Consider the following 19803-nt stretch of genomic DNA (forward strand, 5'->3'; position numbering starts at 1 on the left):
ATGGGATGAGAAGTCTACTTGTGTTGGTTAGTCTATGATATTAGTAAACTTATTTTTGGATTTTAGTAAATGATCTGCAAAATTTGATTTCATTGATGTTTTGTTCTTCGATTTATATGCCTGTATATGTTCGTTGAATCTAACTTTAAAATTTCGATAGGTTTGTCCAATGTAGTAGTTGTCACAGTGTTAAAATTGAATAATCCAATATATGAAACAATAGCAAAATTGAGAAAATATTAATGAAAATAAATAAAACACATCATATATAGCATATAAATTAATCAATGAAGACAAAATTATGTTACAAGTTAGAAAAGTTTTATAATATCATATGTTATTTATTTGTTTACATATCTTATTTTGATTTTTATTTACTTTGAAAATGACCTTAGAGCCGAAACTATAGTCAGTAAATATTTTAATAAATAGTTTTACTTGGGTACTAAGTTTATTAATGTTTAATCTTTATTTATATATAGTAGCCCTATTTTTCTATTTTTCATATATCTATATTATATATTATAATCTAGTATGTTGACTAGTTCGTTCATTCTTTGTCAAAATATTTCATATTATAAAAAGATTTGTAAAATGTATATTAGGCTTACAAAAACATACCTTAGCCTTGTGAACAGCTTCAGAGAATGATATATCAGGGCTCAGAGTGCTGAGATCTCCTGACTTGGTGAATAAATCTCCAACCCCCAGTGATTCTAAAATCTGTAAAAGGTAAAATAAGAATAACTGTACCATATGGATAAAGGACAGATTTTGTAATTGAGCTATTTTTTTAAAGAAATTCTTTGTTTGTCTTTAAAATTAAACTATCGTATCGTAAAGTCTCTGGAATCATGATTTACTTCAAATATATTTAAGTTAAAATCAATTACCTACATACAACTGGAATCTGGTGAGAATAACCTCAGTGGCGGATCTAGAACAGTCACAAGGGGGGGGCAAACCAGGGAGTCTGGGGGGTTCGGGGGTACCCCCCCCCTCCCCGAAAAATTGGTGTAAACTAAGTCTCTAAAATGGCAGTTTTATACCATTTCATTGTCCAAAGTTAGTGTGACAAATTATTTTACGCAATGTGTATGCACTACTGTATTACATGCGGTAAAAAATATATGTATATGTATGCCCGAGGGGGGGGCGGTCGCCCCCTTCGCCCCCCCTCTGGATCCGCCACTGAATAACCTAGAGCAAGACAAGATTGGTAATGGTACACAAACCAGAGTGCTCTAAAATAGATTAACGAAGATATTAGAAAAAAATAAGAGCATTTTTGATTACAATTATATGTTAAGAAAACAGAAAAGCAACAGATCTTATGCAATTTTAATTTCACAAATACATAAACCTTTGTGGGTGTCAGTGATTGTTTCCCGAAGAGGGACAAATTGTATACTAAAGCTACCTATACTGGGTTAATTCTTTCCCAACTAAAAATATCATGAATCTTGTGTTTCAATTATTAGCAATAGGAAACGTCTTCATTAACTTACTGTTATTTGACAGATAACTCAAAATAAAAAAATTATAGTGATGCATTTATTTCAGGTGGTCTATTTTTTAAACACCCCTTCATGGAAAATGTCATCTGATTACTCATTTCTGTGGACTAAACTGTCCCATTCAAGTTTTGTTTTTCAACTCGAAAAGTTGCCAAATTTATCCAATTTTTTCCAAATTGTTTTTAATTTTGAAAAAAAAATTCAAGAATCACAGCACTCTTCCATATGATAAGAACCTTTGCTAACAAATTCTACTCACTGGAGTCAAATCTAACTCCGACCCTACAGTAAACTTGGGAATGGTGACAGTTCTCTTGGGTCCAAGAGATTCCTTGGCACCCATAGTTTGGATGAGAGACAACAATGCTTTGCCGTCCAACTTCTTTATCAAGTCTTGAACAGCTGATGGAGAAGGTTTGAGTGGGAGAAGCACGAACATGCTAATGTCATCTCCAACATATGGTAGCTCCACAGCCTCAACTCCTAGCTTCTTGTCTACCTCTAGAAAATATATCATATACATATAAAATATGTATCAGATACATATAATAAATGTATTAGATATTATGGATAGTTAGTTGTAAAATCAGATTTTTTATGTGTAACAGCACACAGTAGAATAAATATTTTAAATTAGGTATTTTTATAAATTCATATATAGCCCCTGAACTCCTTTTTGAAGAAAATAGTCCAAAATTCCCACCAACAGGTGCTTACTAGTTTTGTTGCAAGCGCAAAATTTCCAAGTGTGCAATACAACAAAACATCATAATAAATAATTAGGCTACATAAAATGTTTTGTTGTGTTGCACACTTTGACAATCATCCCTTGCACAAAGTCAGTCAGCGCCTCCTGTTGATTTTTGACTACAAACACAGGTAAAACAGCCTAGAGTCTGTATACTTGTTTATATAGTTGCAAAACCTGTAAAACAACTCAAATCAAATCAGATTTATTTCCACAATAAGATCACAAATAAAAATTTTTCTAAAAATTAAATACAAAGATCTAGAAGCATTACACAAATTGTTTATGAAAAATTGAGGTAAAGTTAAATTTAAAAAGTTATTAATTGTATAAACATAAGTGCTAATTGAAATATATTTGCTTCGGCTAATAATAATTAATTAATTGGAAATGAGTCTACATAGACCTCAGTGCTAGAAACAAGAAAACATAAGTAAATAATAGTACCCCAAAATATTTTCTTGTTTTCAAATTAGCAGAGGATTCAGGGAAGGTGTAACATGCTAAAAGAGACATACCAGAAACAAAAGAACCCTGGGCCATTTCGAGCCGCGCAGGTTTGAAGGGTACCTACCGGCGCCAACCACGTGATCTTTTCATTTCTGCGCAGGTTGTTTTGTTCTTGGGACGTCTAGGATCATGAATCATGATATTCCTTATAAAATAGGTGGAGAAGTGAGATAGATTTTTTTAGTTGAAGTCAAAGTTTGTATGTATGTATAGGTAGAAAGCAATACATTTTACAGGCTAACTTTTTTGTCTGCTTTGAATACATAGACTTACTGGATTTAAATTTTCCGTCCTGAGTCATCAATATAGTTTTTACTTCCGAACCATTGCTGAGATGAAAATTTCCTTCATAACTATTATTTTCATCAAACGGACTCTTCCATTTCCCTTTGAAGTAAGCGGCATTCACCTGAATTATCAAATTGAGAACTGTAGATTTTTACTCTGTTGTGGCAATGAATGTTAAATATTCACTAACAAATGCAACAAAAATGGGATATTGCAAGTATTTGACTGGCTGGGTGGATGGATGAGTGGCTATAGTGCTCGCCTAGCAGCACAGAATATAGTATTCTATGCTAGCAGTCAAAAGGTTGCTGGATTGATCCTAAGAAATGTCAGTAGCTTTTTGATGGTTCAAAACTGGACCCAGCTGTGCCTTGATGATTGTTGGGCTTTAAATAAAATTATCCTGGCTAATGAAACAGGTCAGCAACAAAGCTACAAAGATCACACTCACCCCATTCTACACTCATCCTTCACTCATATTTGGGTAAAAATAAACGCATCTTCAGCTAGGTGGCATCCCCATCTCAATTCATATTATATGAAATAATGAAGTTTTAGATAAAAGTATTACCTACAGTATTAAATTAAAAGATAAAATAAAAATCATGAAACACTGCAGACAAGCCTATTATAAGGCTATATGGAGCTTAGTGTTCAAATTAAATGGATATGTGATTTGTATTGCCTTTATATAGTGAATAGATGAATAAATATGACGAGTTTACCTATGTAGGTTCAACTAAAATAAACTGTATAGGCCTATACATGACTCGGTAGAAGTTGGCAGAGGAGAGGATTTCTAGGTGACTAGCACCTCAAAAAGGCAATTTTATCATTTTTAACTTTTCCTCTTGTCTATGTAACCAAAAGTTGTTTTACAAGAAATCGGATACCTATTTATGTTTATAACATCGGTTATGCAATCATAATTAAATTAGAATAACCCCTATAGGATTCAAAGGGTTGAATTTTTTCTTACCAAAACCAACTGGGTGTCCTTCGTCACTGCGTCTTCGGATAGAAAGTCTTTCATAACATTTCTGGTTTGCGCAGCTACCCATTGGTTGATCTTCTTGACCACTCCTTTAGAATTCTCTTGGAAATTAGCTGGGTACAATTCCTCAGCAAACAGTACCTGGCAAACAATAATAACCCTGTAAATTATTATAATTAGTTTAACTTCTGGTAACAATAGACTAAAAATTTACCTATTGTGCTGAGGTTACAAAGATTAATAAAGAGGTAAGGATAAGTTAGATTATTATTTTCAGTTTCTTCATCTTCAGCACAAAAATGTGAAATAAAAAATATGTAAGAGAGTATGTACCCACCAGGCCCGTACTCAGACCAGTTTTTCCTGACATTTTTACGGTAGCCGGGCCAGGCCCAGGCCCCGCCAAACACATACTCCAATGGGAGGGGGGCCCGGCCTAATATCTTTACCTGGGCCTGCTAAAGCTGGGTGCTAAAGCGTGCAGCCCTGTACCCATCGTCAAACCTTCTCCTCTTGATTTTGATAACTTTTAAAGAAATGTCATACACCTGCTTGGACCATTGCACAGAGAAAAACTAACGGGTGTTAATCAACACAATGTTAAAGATGAAAATAAAAATCAAATTTTCTCCCTAAAAGACTCAGAGCTGCTATCCCATAAAAACTCGGAAACCATTTTAAAACTATTCAGGGCTGTGCGAATAGTTCGAGAACGAATCTACTACTTCTAACTCAGAAATCATCAGAAATCAGAAAATCTTTATTGTTTCATATTTTTGTACAAGCTTTTACACAGAGTACTTAAGAATAACTTAGATTAACTATTTAAGATTTAACTCACACACTTATTTATAACTATGAAACAATTCATCCCTAGGTCAAAGACCTGTTTGGGATGTTCTATTACGAAAAAACACATATAAAAACAGCTCAAAAGATGGGATCACCGACATCAATAAATGTTACACTCTAAAGCAACTCTAAAAAAAAATAACATTACTAAGCTTCATTGTTAAAATAGGACTAAATATCTTAGACCTGATAATATGAAAACACTGTACAAATAACAAGGGAGAGTAACTAGATGCATTTAGGATATAAAAACTATGTGGTTTAGAAGTAATATGTTGATCATTAAGATATAGAAATAAAATAATATGATAAATTGGGAAATGGATACACGTCATAGATAAACTTGGCAACAATTTCGATAATATGCATTAGAATCGTTGGAGGATAGAAACATTTTTGTGAGATAACAAAAACGTCTTTTGTTGAAACACGTTTTTATATCAATTGGCAAGTAATTAAAGAAAGTTGGAGCAAGATAAAGATAAAAGTTTTTAAAAGCTGTTGAATTTGGTTTAGGGACTGACACATTGAAACATCTTCGAAGGGTCAACGCTCGAGATCCTATATTGTGCCGGTCTTCCCCACTTTTATCAAAGAAAGCTTTTAAAACTTTAAAAATGTACAAATTTTTAAATGTAAGAATTTGTAAATCTTTAAACAATTGTTCAGAGTGTTCGAATTTTGTTTTGTTTGATATTATGCGGACAAAATACTTCTGTATGGTTATTATTGGTTTAAGGTTTGAGTAATATGCTCCTCCCCACACCTCAATCCCATACTCGATTTTCGAACTTATCAGAGCATAATATATAGATTTCAAAACATTTTTCCTACAGATTGGCCTCAACATATAAAATATCCGGATGTATTTCAATAATTTTTGTCTAACTGCCTCAATATGTATTTTCCAAGATATCTTCGAGTCAACATTTAAGCCTAGATATTTAATTGAATTTACCTGTTCAATGTCCGCACATTGGCACTGTATATCCATTTTACAATTTAACGAATGATATTTTAATGGCTCAGCAAAGCTAAGGTTACGAGACAAATTGAATATTATGTACTTTGTTTTAGGACTCATGACCATAAAGTGTTTTGTGAACCACACTCTTAGCATCTTTATATCAGCTTGCATTTCTAGTCTAAGCTGCTCTAGATTTGAACTGCTGTAAAACAGTGCAGTATCGTCAGCAAACGCAACTAGTCTGCCATTGAATACACCTTCACAAAGATTATTTACATAAATAAGAAATAATGGTCCAGATAATACCGAACCCTGTGGAATTCCGTGCTTAATAATGCCTATTTCACTAACAGATTCACCTACTCTAGTTACATGGCTTCTTTCTGATAAATATGAACTGAACCACTTGAGAGGGATCCCTCTAATACCTGCTTCGTACATTCGAGACAGTAAAATAGAGTGATCTACTGTGTCGAATGCCTTCATTACATCGACGAATATACCTGCACAGCATTTACCTTGATTTATTCCATTGTAAACCTGAGACATAAAATCTAACAAAGCATTACTTGTGTTCATTTTACTTCTAAACCCGTACTGGTTTTTACTAAAGAAATTAATTTTATTCAGGAAGTTAATCAAACGCTCCTTTACAATCTTTTCTATTATTTTTGATAAGATAGAGAGTAAGGCTATAGGACGGTAGTTAGTGGGATTAGTTTTATCGCCTTTTTTGTACAATGGCTTTAAAACAGCTCTTTTAAGAATATTGGGAAATACACCCGTAGACATACTAAGATTTATTAAATGGACCAATACATTATCTATGCTGTCTATGATGTTTTTAATGATAACAGGTGTTAACTCATCAAAACCTGGGGCTTTTCTATCTTCTAATGCACTAACTATACTTTTAATTTCAGCTGTATTTGTAGGAAAGAAAAATATGGATTTGATTGAATAGGTTCGTGTTGGAAACGTGGTGTCGAACGCACTATTTGAAGTTTTAATTCCCTCAATATCTGAGACTATGTCATCTCTAAGCTTATCTGCAATTGTAAGGAAGAAATCATTGAACATATTTGCAACTTCGGTTTGATCTTGAACCAAAACGTCATTTTCATGGGTAAGTATTATTTTCTCATTCGAATTCTTTTCACAACCGATTAACTCGTTTATTGCATTCCACTGTTTTTTCGTATTATTTTTATTTAACTCGAATTTTTGTCTGTAATACACTTCCTTAGTAGTTCTAATTTTATTTATTAACCTGTTTTTGAACTCTTTATAAGATTGTTGAAGTATTTGATTGTTAGGCTGTTTAGCTGATTTTTTAAATAGCTTATTTTTCTCTTTAACCATACTCGCTAAAGTGTTGTTCATCCAAGGTTTAAGTTTTTGTGTAGAGCTTTTAATTTTACAGATTTTTGATTCTGCTACAGCATTATTTAGGATGCCGACGAGCATTTCAAAACCTAAGCATGTATCGTTTGTTAAATATATTTGGGACATGTCAACGCTTTTTATAATCGTTTTTAGTTTAACAAAATCTATTTTGGAAAAGATTGATTTTTTAGGAATGGATTTGGTGTTACATATTAAAACAAGATTTACAGCAGTCATTCTATGGTCAGTAATTTCACTATCTATTACCCAGCTTTTATAATCTATCTTATGGTTAGCGCTACGTCTAAATAATATGTGATCTATACAAGTGTTTGTATCTTTTGTTACACGTGTAGGTTTTTCAATTAGTGAAAATAACCCATGCCTTGACATTTTCATTAAATAATTGTCTACATGTGGGGATTTTTTTATCAAGTCAATGTTGATATCACCAATAATCAAAAGATTGGGACTATCAATGGCATTTAATAATCCATCGAATTCATCGATAAAAATATCTACATTGTACTCATGTAATCTATAAATGCCAACGATGGATAGGAATACTGGTTTATCTGTGCTTATATCGATTTTTAAACATAGGACATCCGCTGTCCGCATTCCAACTGAATCAATACAATGACCAGAAATGCGGTCTGATAAGTAAATGATCACGCCACCAGCTCTATAGTTATTATTACAATTTGCGTACATTACATAACTGGATAAACTATATTTAGATATTTCGTGGTCTTCAATCCATACTTCAGTCAATACGACAATGTCAGGTTTTTTTGTTAAATTCTGGAATTTAACACAAAATAAATCGAAATTCTTTCTTACACTCCTTATATTTTGTTGGACTATAATAAGACCGGCACTACAAGTAGTAAAACTGTCATCTTCAAGAACCGTTGTCATTATAAGTTAAATAAAGACAATTTAAAAAATAAGCTAACATAAAAATTTACAAATCTAATTATATTTACAGAGACAACCATTTTTAAATGTTCGATACCTTAATCATCGGGATGACTAGAGCACATCTACTCAGCACCATCTGCGGAAGTCGTGGTGTCCGTGGTACTTGTCATGTCGTGTTGTGTGGATGGTGGCAAAGTACTTGTCGTGTCCTGTGGTGCCAGCTGTGGTGCGGATGGCGACGTACTTGTCGTGTCGTGGTCGTGTGGTGGTGGAGTGTCTGGGTTGCGTGGTCCAGTCGGGGACGCTGTTGCTGACGGGATGTTGCTGACGCTGGCGATGCGTACACTGCGTAGTTCTTCAATCTGCTCCTTTGACGTTATTACTTCTACCCTCGAATCCTCTTCAACTCGCAGAAGGATTTTTCCGTTTCGTACCCATACATACTGTACAAGTCCATCCTTCTTCAGTTGTCGTGCTGCGTTTAGGACCTGTCTCTTGGCCACGCTTAGACTCTCGTTCACATAGACTACCTCGGCTGGACCGGTCAAAAATCCAATGTCTTTCGTATTTAAGTTACGTTTAGCACGTCGTTTGGTCAACAGGTTTTCCTTTATCACTCGTCTGGTAAACTTGACCATGATCCCCCGAGATCTGTCACTGCCGCTGGCATTTTGTTTTGGTCCTAAGCGATGACATGCATCGATATCATTATCATTTATCTCTACACCCAGGCTACTACCGATCTTTTTCACTACCTCAATGACTTGTTCGCCATTCTGCTCAGGAATACCATTTACCTCTATACAATTGGATCTTGAGTATTGTTCCAGCTCTACAATGCGACTTTCTAAATCTTTTACTCTCTTTGTTAAGGCTAAGTTAGCTTGATTGATAGTTTCAAAGCGTTTTTCATAGTTTGTTATTACTTCTGATTGTTTATCAATTTTCTTTGAGAGTTCATTTATGTCATGATGACATCTTTCAACAGAGTTACCAAGATCAGTTTCTAAATTACGAATTTGCGCTTTGGATTCTTCACGCATTTCTTGAAGGAGATCAAATACAGCTTTTATACTCACATCTTCTTTCTCGAGCTGAGACTTCACCTGCATACTTTTCCTCCTCGTCACGGAACATGGGTCACATCGCCAAGCCTCGTTGTTGTCGTTTAGGTAGTCCAAATCTTCTTTAGACATTTTCACACAGGACGCATGATAAAGCGATGCACAGTCACAGCACTGAATTTTCAGGTGGCGAGATGTAATTGATTTCCGACATAATTTACATTTATCCGCCATTTCGTATATATTTGTTTTAAGATTGTTTAAACCGAGAAAAAAATAAAATTTTGAAACTAATAGGAAGCCTGCACACGATCGTCGAAATGCGATTTCAGAGTTCACTATCTTATCTCCGCGGAGGTCGGTGAAAGCACGTCAAGTTCCCTTCGAGCTCTGTCCCATTACTGATAACTGGATTCGGATTTGGAATCGATATTCGAATATACCGGAAACAGATCTGGGTTCGGATTCGATATTCGAATTTCCTGGAAATAGATCCGAGTTGGGATTCGATATTCGAATTCAAGATTCAAAGTCTTTTTTTATTTGGCCCATTTTAAGATTTTTTTTCTTCTGGCACTTTTGAGGCAATTCCCTAAGTTATTTCAGCCCAGTAAACGTGGTCTTAAATGTGAAAATTGGTAAATACCGCTGACTTTCCTCGGATTCGACTCTAAACTGGTATAAATATTCGGATTCCATAACAGCTTTAAATTTGAGATTCGGATTCGATCCGAGTTCGATAACGGCTGTAAATTTGAGATTCGGATTCGACCCAGATTCGTCTCGGGATTAATTAAAATATTCGGATTCGAACCGGATTCGATAAAAGCTGTACAGCTATGATTCGGATTCGGCTTTGAACCAAAATTTCTGGATTCGCACAGCCCTGAAATTATTACAGTATTCTGTTTAAAAAAAATATAGACCATCAAAATAGTTGCCAACTTATGTTTTTTTTTTCGCATCTCAAGCGTGATAGTGTTTTAAGTAGACAGTTAGTGGATACAAGATTTTTTTTGTTATAAGTATGGACGCAGGATACGTTTATACATACTCCAATGTTATTTGCATAAAATCATAAAAATCATACAGTAAACTCCCTCTTATCTGGATTCCTTGGGACGGAGTCCAGTCCGGATAACGGCTTTTACGGTTAAGCCGACGTCCCCAAAATCTTGTTAAAACAGACCATTTAAATACATACTCTATACAGTATTTGACTTAAAATTAGGAGAGCATTGTATTTAGACACGTAATCACTTGTCTCAAATCTTTCCCACGAGAACAGTCGTTTCAGTACCGCGTACTTCCTGCCAATCTAGTCCGGTTAAACCGATGTGCTGATAAAAATTATCCGGATAAAGAGATGTAATTTCTACCGAGTGTAGTCCGGTCAAACCGATGTCCGGATAAAAGGGAGTTTACTGTAGTCCTACTTTGAATTCTACTCAGAGTTCTACTTTTATAACCAGTCTTGAAAACATTTTGGTTTAATTTTGACACTCACCTTCATACAGTATTGTACTTTTAAATCTTTGGCAAAATAAAACCGATTCGCACTGCTCAGTTGGTAACTTCGGCTTTTAGCAGTTCGAAGTTTCTGGTAGAAGTTCTCCATGTTGTAAGCCCCAAGAATGTCAAGTTTATCCTAAAATGAAATAAGATTGTTAACAAACCCTAGATATTTTCCCTCTTACAGTATACAAAAATGTAAACTTTCTTCTTTCCCTGTTATGCATAAGAGCTTTTGGGTCATATGTAGTGAACGATACTTTTTATAATCATACAAAAACCAGTAGTTGATCTAGAACAGTCACAAGAAGGGGGCAAACCGAGGGGTCTGGGGGGTTCAGGGGTACGCCCCGAAAAATTTGTGTAAACTAAGTCTCCAAAATGGAAGTTTTATACAATTTCTTTGTCCAAAGTTAGTGTGACAAATTATTTTATGCAATGTGTTTGCCTATATTACATGTAGTAAAAAATATATATATGTATGCTCGATGGGAGGGGGGCACGGTCTGGTCGCCCCCTTCGCCCCCCCCATCAGGATCTGCCTCTGACAAAAACTAGGTAGTTTAATTGTGTTTTAATAATATCTTAAATTGTTAATTATTAAAATATAGTTTAAAGTACAAAAAATACATATGAGAGACTTGTATGGATAATAAGTTGAAAAACTATTTGGGAGCTTTGGAGAATGAGCTGATTGTTTTATCACTAATAAGTAAAAGGCTTGGCGAATCAATTGATTTTTTACATTTTTTATCCTAGCCTCAAAAATTTTATAAAACAATAATTTTATAAAATTTTGTTTAAATTTTCTAACACTTTAGTTTACCAAAACCTAGCACTACTTTTTAAAGTATCCCATTAGTGCTTTGTTAGTCTTAAAACATACATATTGTTTAAGGCCCCCTTACAAAACTGTTAAACCGACATCCCCAAAATCTTGTTAAAACAAACCATTTAAATACATACTCTATACAGTATTTGACTTAAACCTCCATTAATTTGGAGAGGAATTAGGAGAGCATTGTGTTTAGACACGTAATCACTTGTCTCAAATCCAAATTTATAATTGACTGGGACGGGTGGCGTCGTCCTGTAATCCAGCTACTAGGAGGTCACGAATTGTGGATAATTATAGGGATGCACTGTGGATGCGATGCTACCTGGTGTGGATTAACGTCCGCACTAGTGAGTACTACGACTATCCGCAGTACTATCCTAAATAATTAGACCAATTCGTTAATTACGAGGAAAAAATGTGGTTCGGATTCCACAATAAACTGTAGGTCCCTTAGTTGCCATTAGCTGTATGGGCTATTAATTAACAGCTGTGTCTAAGGAACATGTCGGCCTTAGTCACTAACAAGACTACAAGATCGCGCCACTCATCCTACACTCATCCTTCACTCATATTTGGGTTAAAATACGCACATAATGGCGTCCCCATCTTAAACTAGGGTTGCTTTCAGAGAGGTGAAAGCCAGTTGAGCGGAACAAACGTGATTTGATATTTGTATAAGTAACTAAATGTAAAAAGGTCAATAGATTTATTTACTAATGCTGGTTTTAAAGATTAAAATTATAATAATTCAAGTTTACCTCTTAGAGAAGTGCATTATGGTAGTTTTGACCAGGAAAATATTACAGTAGTTGGAAACTGATATTAACATCCAAAAAGGGCATTTAAGTATAAAAAAGAGAAAGGAAATTTAACATTCAAATTCAACTGTAGCCTACAACAAAAACATTGGACTTCATTTTTCACCCTTACAATTGGTTAAAGTATTTAAGTATAAAAAACAGTACCTATTAAAAAACGAGTATTGTATAACAACAGGAGAGGAAATGTGACATTTAAATTCAACTGTGCAGCATAAAAATCGGTTAAACTCAGCTTTCTTTGCTGGAAATAATTTATGATTGTTAATACCAAGTATTCTTGATGGAGGATATGATTGCAATGTACCTGGAATGTAGGTCTTCTGCCATTATTAGGACGATTTAGCGACGGCATTTTAATACTGGCCTTAATAATACCATTGGCCATTGAATACAGTATATTTTGATGAACTACAAATTCAACATGGGGATGGAATGTCTAGTTGTATTGATAGTCAAAGATAAAACATAGGCCTACGAAAAATGTAGGGCTATTTTAATGTAAGACTCAAATGTAAAACGCCTTTAAAAGACTAAAATAGACTGAATTATCAGTCATGTATTTCAATGTGTAAAAACGTAAAAACTGCAAAAAGACTTACTTATTGAACAATAAAATAAGATGGCTGAAATGTAGGCATAAACATAAGTAATAAGTAAACATCGCATTCAGCTGATTTAAGTGAAAACAGAACAATATAATAAGTAGGGAAGACATGCCTTAAATATACAATGTAGATAATATAATTAGAAATTAGTAGCCTACTTTTGGACAGGCCTGGACAATTATCCATACCGTGGTTAAAAGTGTACTTCTATAAGCCCAGGTTTACTTATTACGGTTGTAACTGGACGTATGTATAGTCCGTGGCTTTGGCAATCAAATAACAGTATTTATATAGGATAGGCTACTGTTATCAACATTTGAAATGACTGAATTGTTACCAAATTACTGATTCACAAAATTAATGCAGATTCCATTTTCAGCCGAGCCATTTAAATGAGGATTTGCCGAACAATTATTAATATTACAGAATAGTATATAATGATATACAACTTTTCACATTCCATAAATTATATGTTAGTTTTGCTATGGTCAAAGGTCCAAATCCAAATGTTCTCTTTTCTTTTGGTCAGTATGTAATAATTTGCTAGAATCATTGACTTCATATAAAGTCAAAGCTAGAATACTGTAGATAGTGTGTTAAGTTAAGACCATATGCAAGCATTTTTGAAATCGTTTCCCCGTTTAACCTTAACCAACTATTCCATTCAAAAAGATAAAAATTATATGGTGCAACACAAATAAACAACCCGATCACCTACCTATAACCATAGACTAACCGTTTTATCTATGCTATAACCTACACTTTACCTTCCTAATCTAACCTTACTTCAAAACACTTCACGAATACTCATAAACCCCGACCTACCTCCCCACATGCCTAAATTAGATCAGTGTTCAATCTGCGTTTTATCAATAAGTGTAATAACTTACTGTACCGTCGATGTAATTCAACATAATATAACCTATGAGGTATTATCGGATTAAATACCGATTTCGATGCGGTTCGATATATCGCTTATTAAATCCTGATTTCTAACATTGGCTGTTTCTAATCAGCTGGCAACACAAATAGGTTCCCAAGAAAGTAGTCACCGGTCCGTATCCCTCCGCTCCTTGTTTATGCTCCGCGCATTGAGAAAGTAGTTCCGTATATTTTCTCGATTTTCAGTGAATTCCGCGCCTTAAAAAAAATGTTTTAACGGTATTTTCTTGTTTATTAAAATCATAGGAATGGTTTAAAAACGTTTAAAAGAAAAGTATAGAAAGTTCAGAAATACCTTATGATTCTCTTGTTTACATTTTTCTTGTAAACAAAAAAACTGTCATAGCTACTTTAGTCCCATAAGCCTAATGTTAAAAATTTGAAATTTTAAGTTCGTTTTAAATTGCATTAGCATTATCTAATTGAAATTTGTTTGTTTACAAACCATCTCATTATTAGTCTAAGTAGTCTTGTTAAGTTTGGCTGAAATGTGTTCAGCCGTTATTGAGTGATGGTGTTATATTATTTGCATTGAAGTTGATCCCAAAGAGCTTCGCTCGCTTCGCTCGCTCCGCTCAATAATTGATAATTGATAATTGATACACATGTTCGATTCGGTTTGTTTGGTGTGAACAAGTCGAACTGACAAGGCAATTTGAGCCTGTAAAATATGCAAAAGTTTGTTCAAACTACAGTATGTGAGGTCAGGCCAGAAATGTGATAGTAGTGGAAGTGTCAGTTCAGTTCCTCAAATCAGATGTTCTGACAATTCTAACTGTCAAGCCGAACTGATATGTGCCAATTTCAGCATCTGTAACAGGCTTTAATATTAAAAATAAGGAAGTTTAAACTAACTTGATAGGAAAATTCATGTTATTCCTTGTGACTAGGGAGTAATTTTTTGGGTAGGTACTGGACTACTTTACCCATAAATTGCTTGTGTCAGAACAGTAGTTACCGGTACCTAACTTACAACATTGTACTTATTTTTTTTCCTTTTCTGATGATTAATCATATAAAAGTTTGTTAAATATACGTAATGTTTCTTTCATAACTCAGTTATTGCTTACCAATTCCTGTAAATAAATACCATAACTGACATCATATAACAGGTTTCTTTATTGTAGTTTTACATTCAATATTAATTTCATCTCTTTTATAAGAGTTATTATTATAACTCGAACAAATTCAGTTGACACATTTGGTAATAGACATTTAGTACTCACATAATCGTCAGCAAGATGCAAAGCCTGCTTGAGACTTCGCTCAGTCTGATTGGCTGATATGAAGTAGGCCAGAAGCGAAGCTTGAAACACACTTGAGGGAGAGATTATCAGGTTACCATCTGGCAGTAGGGAGGCTGCAGACCGCAGCAAGTCTGCAGAAAACTGCAGTTCACTCTGCAGTAAAGACTGATGTGCTGTGTCACTCAGCTTGCGTATCTGAAATAATATTGAGATTATAATCATAATTAAGATTCATATTTATACATGCAGGATCTAGAACAACGAGGTATGACTGCAGAAAACTGCTGCTCACCGTGCAACAAAGACTGGTGTGGGGTGTTAAGCTTAAAACATATTCTGGAAAAGTGATTAAATCATTAGTCAGTAAGTATCTGCAGGTAGGCATGAGGCCAGTCTGCAAAAACCTCAGAGCAGACTGTCGTTGCAGTAGTGAGTGAAATAGTAAACTGTGCTGCATCACTCCAGATAGTCAGTACATATTGAGGGTAAATTTTGACTTTAAGGCATAGAACAATTAGGAGGCATGGCACACCCTTATTCTATGATTGAGGTCAAAAGTTTAAACAAAGGTCAGATTCTTACTACTGTAATTATAGGATAGGAACCCAAGAAAAACTGCTGTTTAATCTGCAAGTGAATACTGATGTGCTTCATTATTCCTAAATATGTGCTAAAGGTAAATAAATACAAAGTAGTTCTTGATGGTCTTATGGTAGACTCAATGAAAGTTCAATCAATAAGGCCTTGGTTTAAAAGTCCCGCTAACACATAGGCCTCCAAATAACAAATATTGAAAATCATGAGAATTGAAAATACCTCATCCTTGGCAGTCAGACACTGTTGAAAACTGAGAGGAAGCAGTGATGCCAACACAAACAGCAACAACATCTTGACAAAGCAAATACACAATCTGAAAATTACATAAAATATATCACTGTTGGTTTCATAATCTAGTCTTCTAACTTTTAGTAACAATAGCTAGTTAAAAGTTATTTAAAATCATATTTAAAATTTTGTGCAAACGTTTTGTATTAGGTATAGCTTCATAGGAAATCAATACGGTTTTTCCAAAATGGATATGTCCCTTCCCAACTAAAACTTACTTAGTTGAAAATGCTTTGAATTAATGAAATACACAGTCAACGACAACATGTTTTATTTCAAAAGGATTAATTATTTACTCTTGTGCAATGAAAAAGAATAAGAATATTACTTACACGACTCTCAATTCGATACAACTTCCTTACCACACACTCCTATACAATGAATAAACATCAAGGCAAACTCAACTTCATTCTAAGAGACATCAAAAGTTTATGACAGGTAAAACAAAAGCAAGCATTCCTGTACACTCATTGTAATACTAATGAGTGTAGATTTAATGCTGTTGTTCATTGAATCATAAAAGTAATTACATTTCCAATGCTGAGCTTATGTTTGATTGTCAAAAGATGTTTTTTCTTTCCCTCCCCCTTTTACATAGTAGGCCTATATGGAGAATGTATTATTTTTGTTAAAAACGTCGAGTTTGAGTTTTGGGTGGATATACAAGTTTTGGGTCCCCCTGAACAAAAAAAAATTGTTTTGAAGTGATGTCTGTGTGTGTCTGTTAGGATGTGTATGATAAAATTTTAGATTATTATGAAATGGGCCCCTGATGGCATTTTTTATCCTTTATTTAACTATTATTATTTTATGGTGTTTTTCCAATAACCTATAAAATAAAATATCATACTGTATAAAAACAATGCTATCACAAACAGCCAAAATTATTTTGATTACAATTTAGTCTGTTGTAGTCCTTTTAATTCCATTACTGTAAAAAAATGCGTCAAACATTATTTGAACTTATATGATTTCCCCATTTATAAAAACCCATAAAATAACCAAAATTTGATTTAAATAAAAGTTCAACCGATTTTAATAAATTTTAATACTTTATGGTTCTTACAATTCTTAACAGAATGGTACAGTCCCCTTTGCTGTAGCAATAACAGTTTAAAAGTTATTGCAAATTTTATGATTGCACCCATATTATACCACATTTTCTCCTACTCTTGCCATGATAAGGGTTGTTGGAAAACTAAGTATGTGTCAGATTGCTAATAGCATACTGTAATCAAACATTCTTCTTCAGAACGTAATTAGGCCTACAGTATTTTTCTTCCATTCAACTTATTTTGTCTTGGAAAGTATATTCATACACGTTGCATTTGTAAAAGTAATAAATAATTTAAATTACAAAATAAAATTCTACTTTGGATGCAAACAATATAAAAATTGCACAATATACAAAATACAATATATAAAATTGTACTAGGCATGTCACTTTCCTGTACATTCAATATTAACAGGCAACTAGGCTAAGTTAGATTTTTACCAATAAACACTTTTTATATGTGAGGAAACAGTTACATAGTTCGATAGTTGGATAGTTCTGGAAAAATATTTTTGCTGTAATCGTAGTAGAGCCGATACGGTACTACAATTTGAAAACTTCTGAATTAACTATTACTTGGTTAAGCCTGTAAAACACAAATTAACGAAATGGAAATCTGTTTTCTTGTATAGCTAAACCTTCAAAATATAATATTATTAAACCATTTTGTAAGTTTGTAGCATAGTTGAGTTGTAACATTAAAACACCAGTGAAATGACATACCTCTCGTGGAAATTCTGACTGCGCTGTAAACAAAACTGGTCAAAGGTCCATCCACAGCTACCGCGATAACGCCACTGCTTCTAATCTGTGTTTTGCCGCTGCCTTCTGTAATCTGTAGTGGGTCGCGGCCTTCTAGATATTCCTCTGTCTATAAACGCCGCATTGCTGTCAGCTGTTTTGTGATATAAGATGGTCATCGTTGAAAACATCCAATGAATTTGATCCCATCAATCAATCTATATCGCATGAGTCACTGGGACTTCTTTAGATTAATTAGTGAATCATGGTTATTAATAATATTATAATTTCATAAGTAAACTACGATTTTTAGTTCTCTTCTATATAATTGTATGGTATTAGTTAAGTAAATTCGGAACGTGTCAGTGTTATAAATAAAGAAGATAATAGAATAAGAAGAAGGTAGTTATAAATAAAATAAAATATCAGTCAGTGCAATAATAAATTCTTACAAGTCTACTTTATTCATAACGTATAATACATACCATAAGACAAGCCAATTTCTGTACAGTGGTCTTATTTACGTTTTCAGGATAAAAAATGTATGTAACTACTTCCACACATATATAGCCTACTTGCTTGAAAATCATCCGTAAATCAATAAAAAAATTGTTTCAAGTGTCATTGTACTCTTTGTTTATGCGGTCTATTTTCACAGAATCATTTATGTTGTGAAGTAGGCCTAATATCTTCATCTTCAGCTTGTAAAACAGTAAAGCACAGAAAATAATTGTAAAACTCACCCTAACTAAAACAGAGAAAACTAAACCTGTTTCGAAACGCATTAAAACCGGCTTCAGAATTTTGCATCGAGAAGTGAGCTTCAAAGTCAATGATAACAGGAAGACCGGAAGCAAGAAGTGCGAGTGCGATGATTTCAAATTAGGGTATTATTATAATGCGATCTATTGATATTGAAGTGTCAGTAATGAATAAACAAACACCAGCTGAGAGGGTAGATAACAGGCCACGTGACCTCCCCCCACATCAATTAGTCAGCTGACAGTTCCATTGTTGGTGTTTACATTCAACAGCTGATCTTCTGTGGGAAACTATCTTGCTCGAATTCATTAAAAGCTCGTCAGCTTCGATGCATTGTTAGTTGAGGCGATATTTTGACTGGCGCAGTACGTTCTCTTTAACCTCGGGACCTCGTTAACTGAAGCCCGCGCTATATCTCTAGTTTATAACTCGCTCCCAATTTATCTATAGTTCTATAGTAAATATAGTATATGTAATTCCTAGTCAATTAATTACAAGGTCTAAAACCATAGGCCTACAGAAAGATAATAAAGATATATATGTTACAGTTTTGTTAATACTTGCTTATTGTTAGTCAACCAACTTGTAAACTATTTTAACCAAATATAACAATCTATTTATAAACTATTGGTTGTCCTCTGACATTAGTCTATATCCACCGAAAAACGAAATAATTGTAAAACGCTCACTCAAATAAAAAAAATTGATTCGACACTAGTGCACTCACGCGTTACCTACATCAAACCAGTTTTTAGATGTTAACATTAACTGATCTAGTATACTTGCACTATTTAATCAAAGTTAAATGTCAATGATATAAAGTTACTGTGCATTGAGCCTCTGGTGGCTCATTGTACAACTACAGCCTCATAGTTCCAACAAACTCCGCCAGGTGTATAAGACTGCGGGAACAAAATAACAAATTTTTGAAATCGTTATTTTAACCAAGACTAAATCACAATTTTACGTATTATTTTATTATCATTTCAGAGCGATTTTTTCAGTTTTTTGTAGTCTCCCGCCTATTATGGGATTAATCATTCATCATTCATGCCAGTCAGCATGTGTTTGTTACGTTACCATACCACAGTCCATTGGTCCATTACTACCGACCTGCTGCTTATTCAAGAAGGTTGTAGGACCTTT

General features: G+C 34.0%; 1 protein-coding gene across 1 annotated transcript; it reads right to left on the reverse strand.

Annotated features, from left to right (window-relative positions):
• Positions 1–89: 89 nt before the first annotated feature.
• Positions 90–18016, reverse strand: LOC128997470 (serine protease inhibitor 88Ea-like). Its single transcript, XM_054423109.1, has 9 exons — positions 17878–18016; positions 16032–16125; positions 15195–15410; positions 10758–10898; positions 4043–4198; positions 3049–3184; positions 1777–2018; positions 622–723; positions 90–143 (listed from the first exon to the last, which is right to left on the reverse strand). The coding sequence occupies exons 2-9, from the start codon at positions 16101–16103 to the stop codon at positions 90–92; spliced, it is 1119 nt and encodes a 372-aa protein (XP_054279084.1). The 5' UTR covers positions 16104–16125; positions 17878–18016.
• Positions 18017–19803: the final 1787 nt, after the last annotated feature.

This window comes from Macrosteles quadrilineatus, unplaced genomic scaffold, assembly GCF_028750875.1.
Source record: "Macrosteles quadrilineatus isolate MER2022 unplaced genomic scaffold, UCM_ALF_1.0 Scaffold_6__1_contigs__length_79288215, whole genome shotgun sequence".
In the NCBI taxonomy this organism is placed as follows: Eukaryota; Metazoa; Arthropoda; class Insecta; order Hemiptera; family Cicadellidae; genus Macrosteles; species Macrosteles quadrilineatus.

Coding starts and splice junctions, on each gene's coding strand:
- LOC128997470 (XM_054423109.1), bottom strand. CDS start 16,103: ATGTTGTTGCTGTTTGTGTTGGCATCACTGCTTCCTCTCAGTTTTCAA. Junction 4,199..10,757: donor AAGTACAATACTGTATGAAG/GTGAGTGTCAAA, acceptor ATTGTTTGCCAG/GTACTGTTTGCTGAGGAATT. Junction 724..1,776: donor CGGAGTTAGATTTGACTCCA/GTGAGTAGAATT, acceptor TACCTTTTACAG/ATTTTAGAATCACTGGGGGT.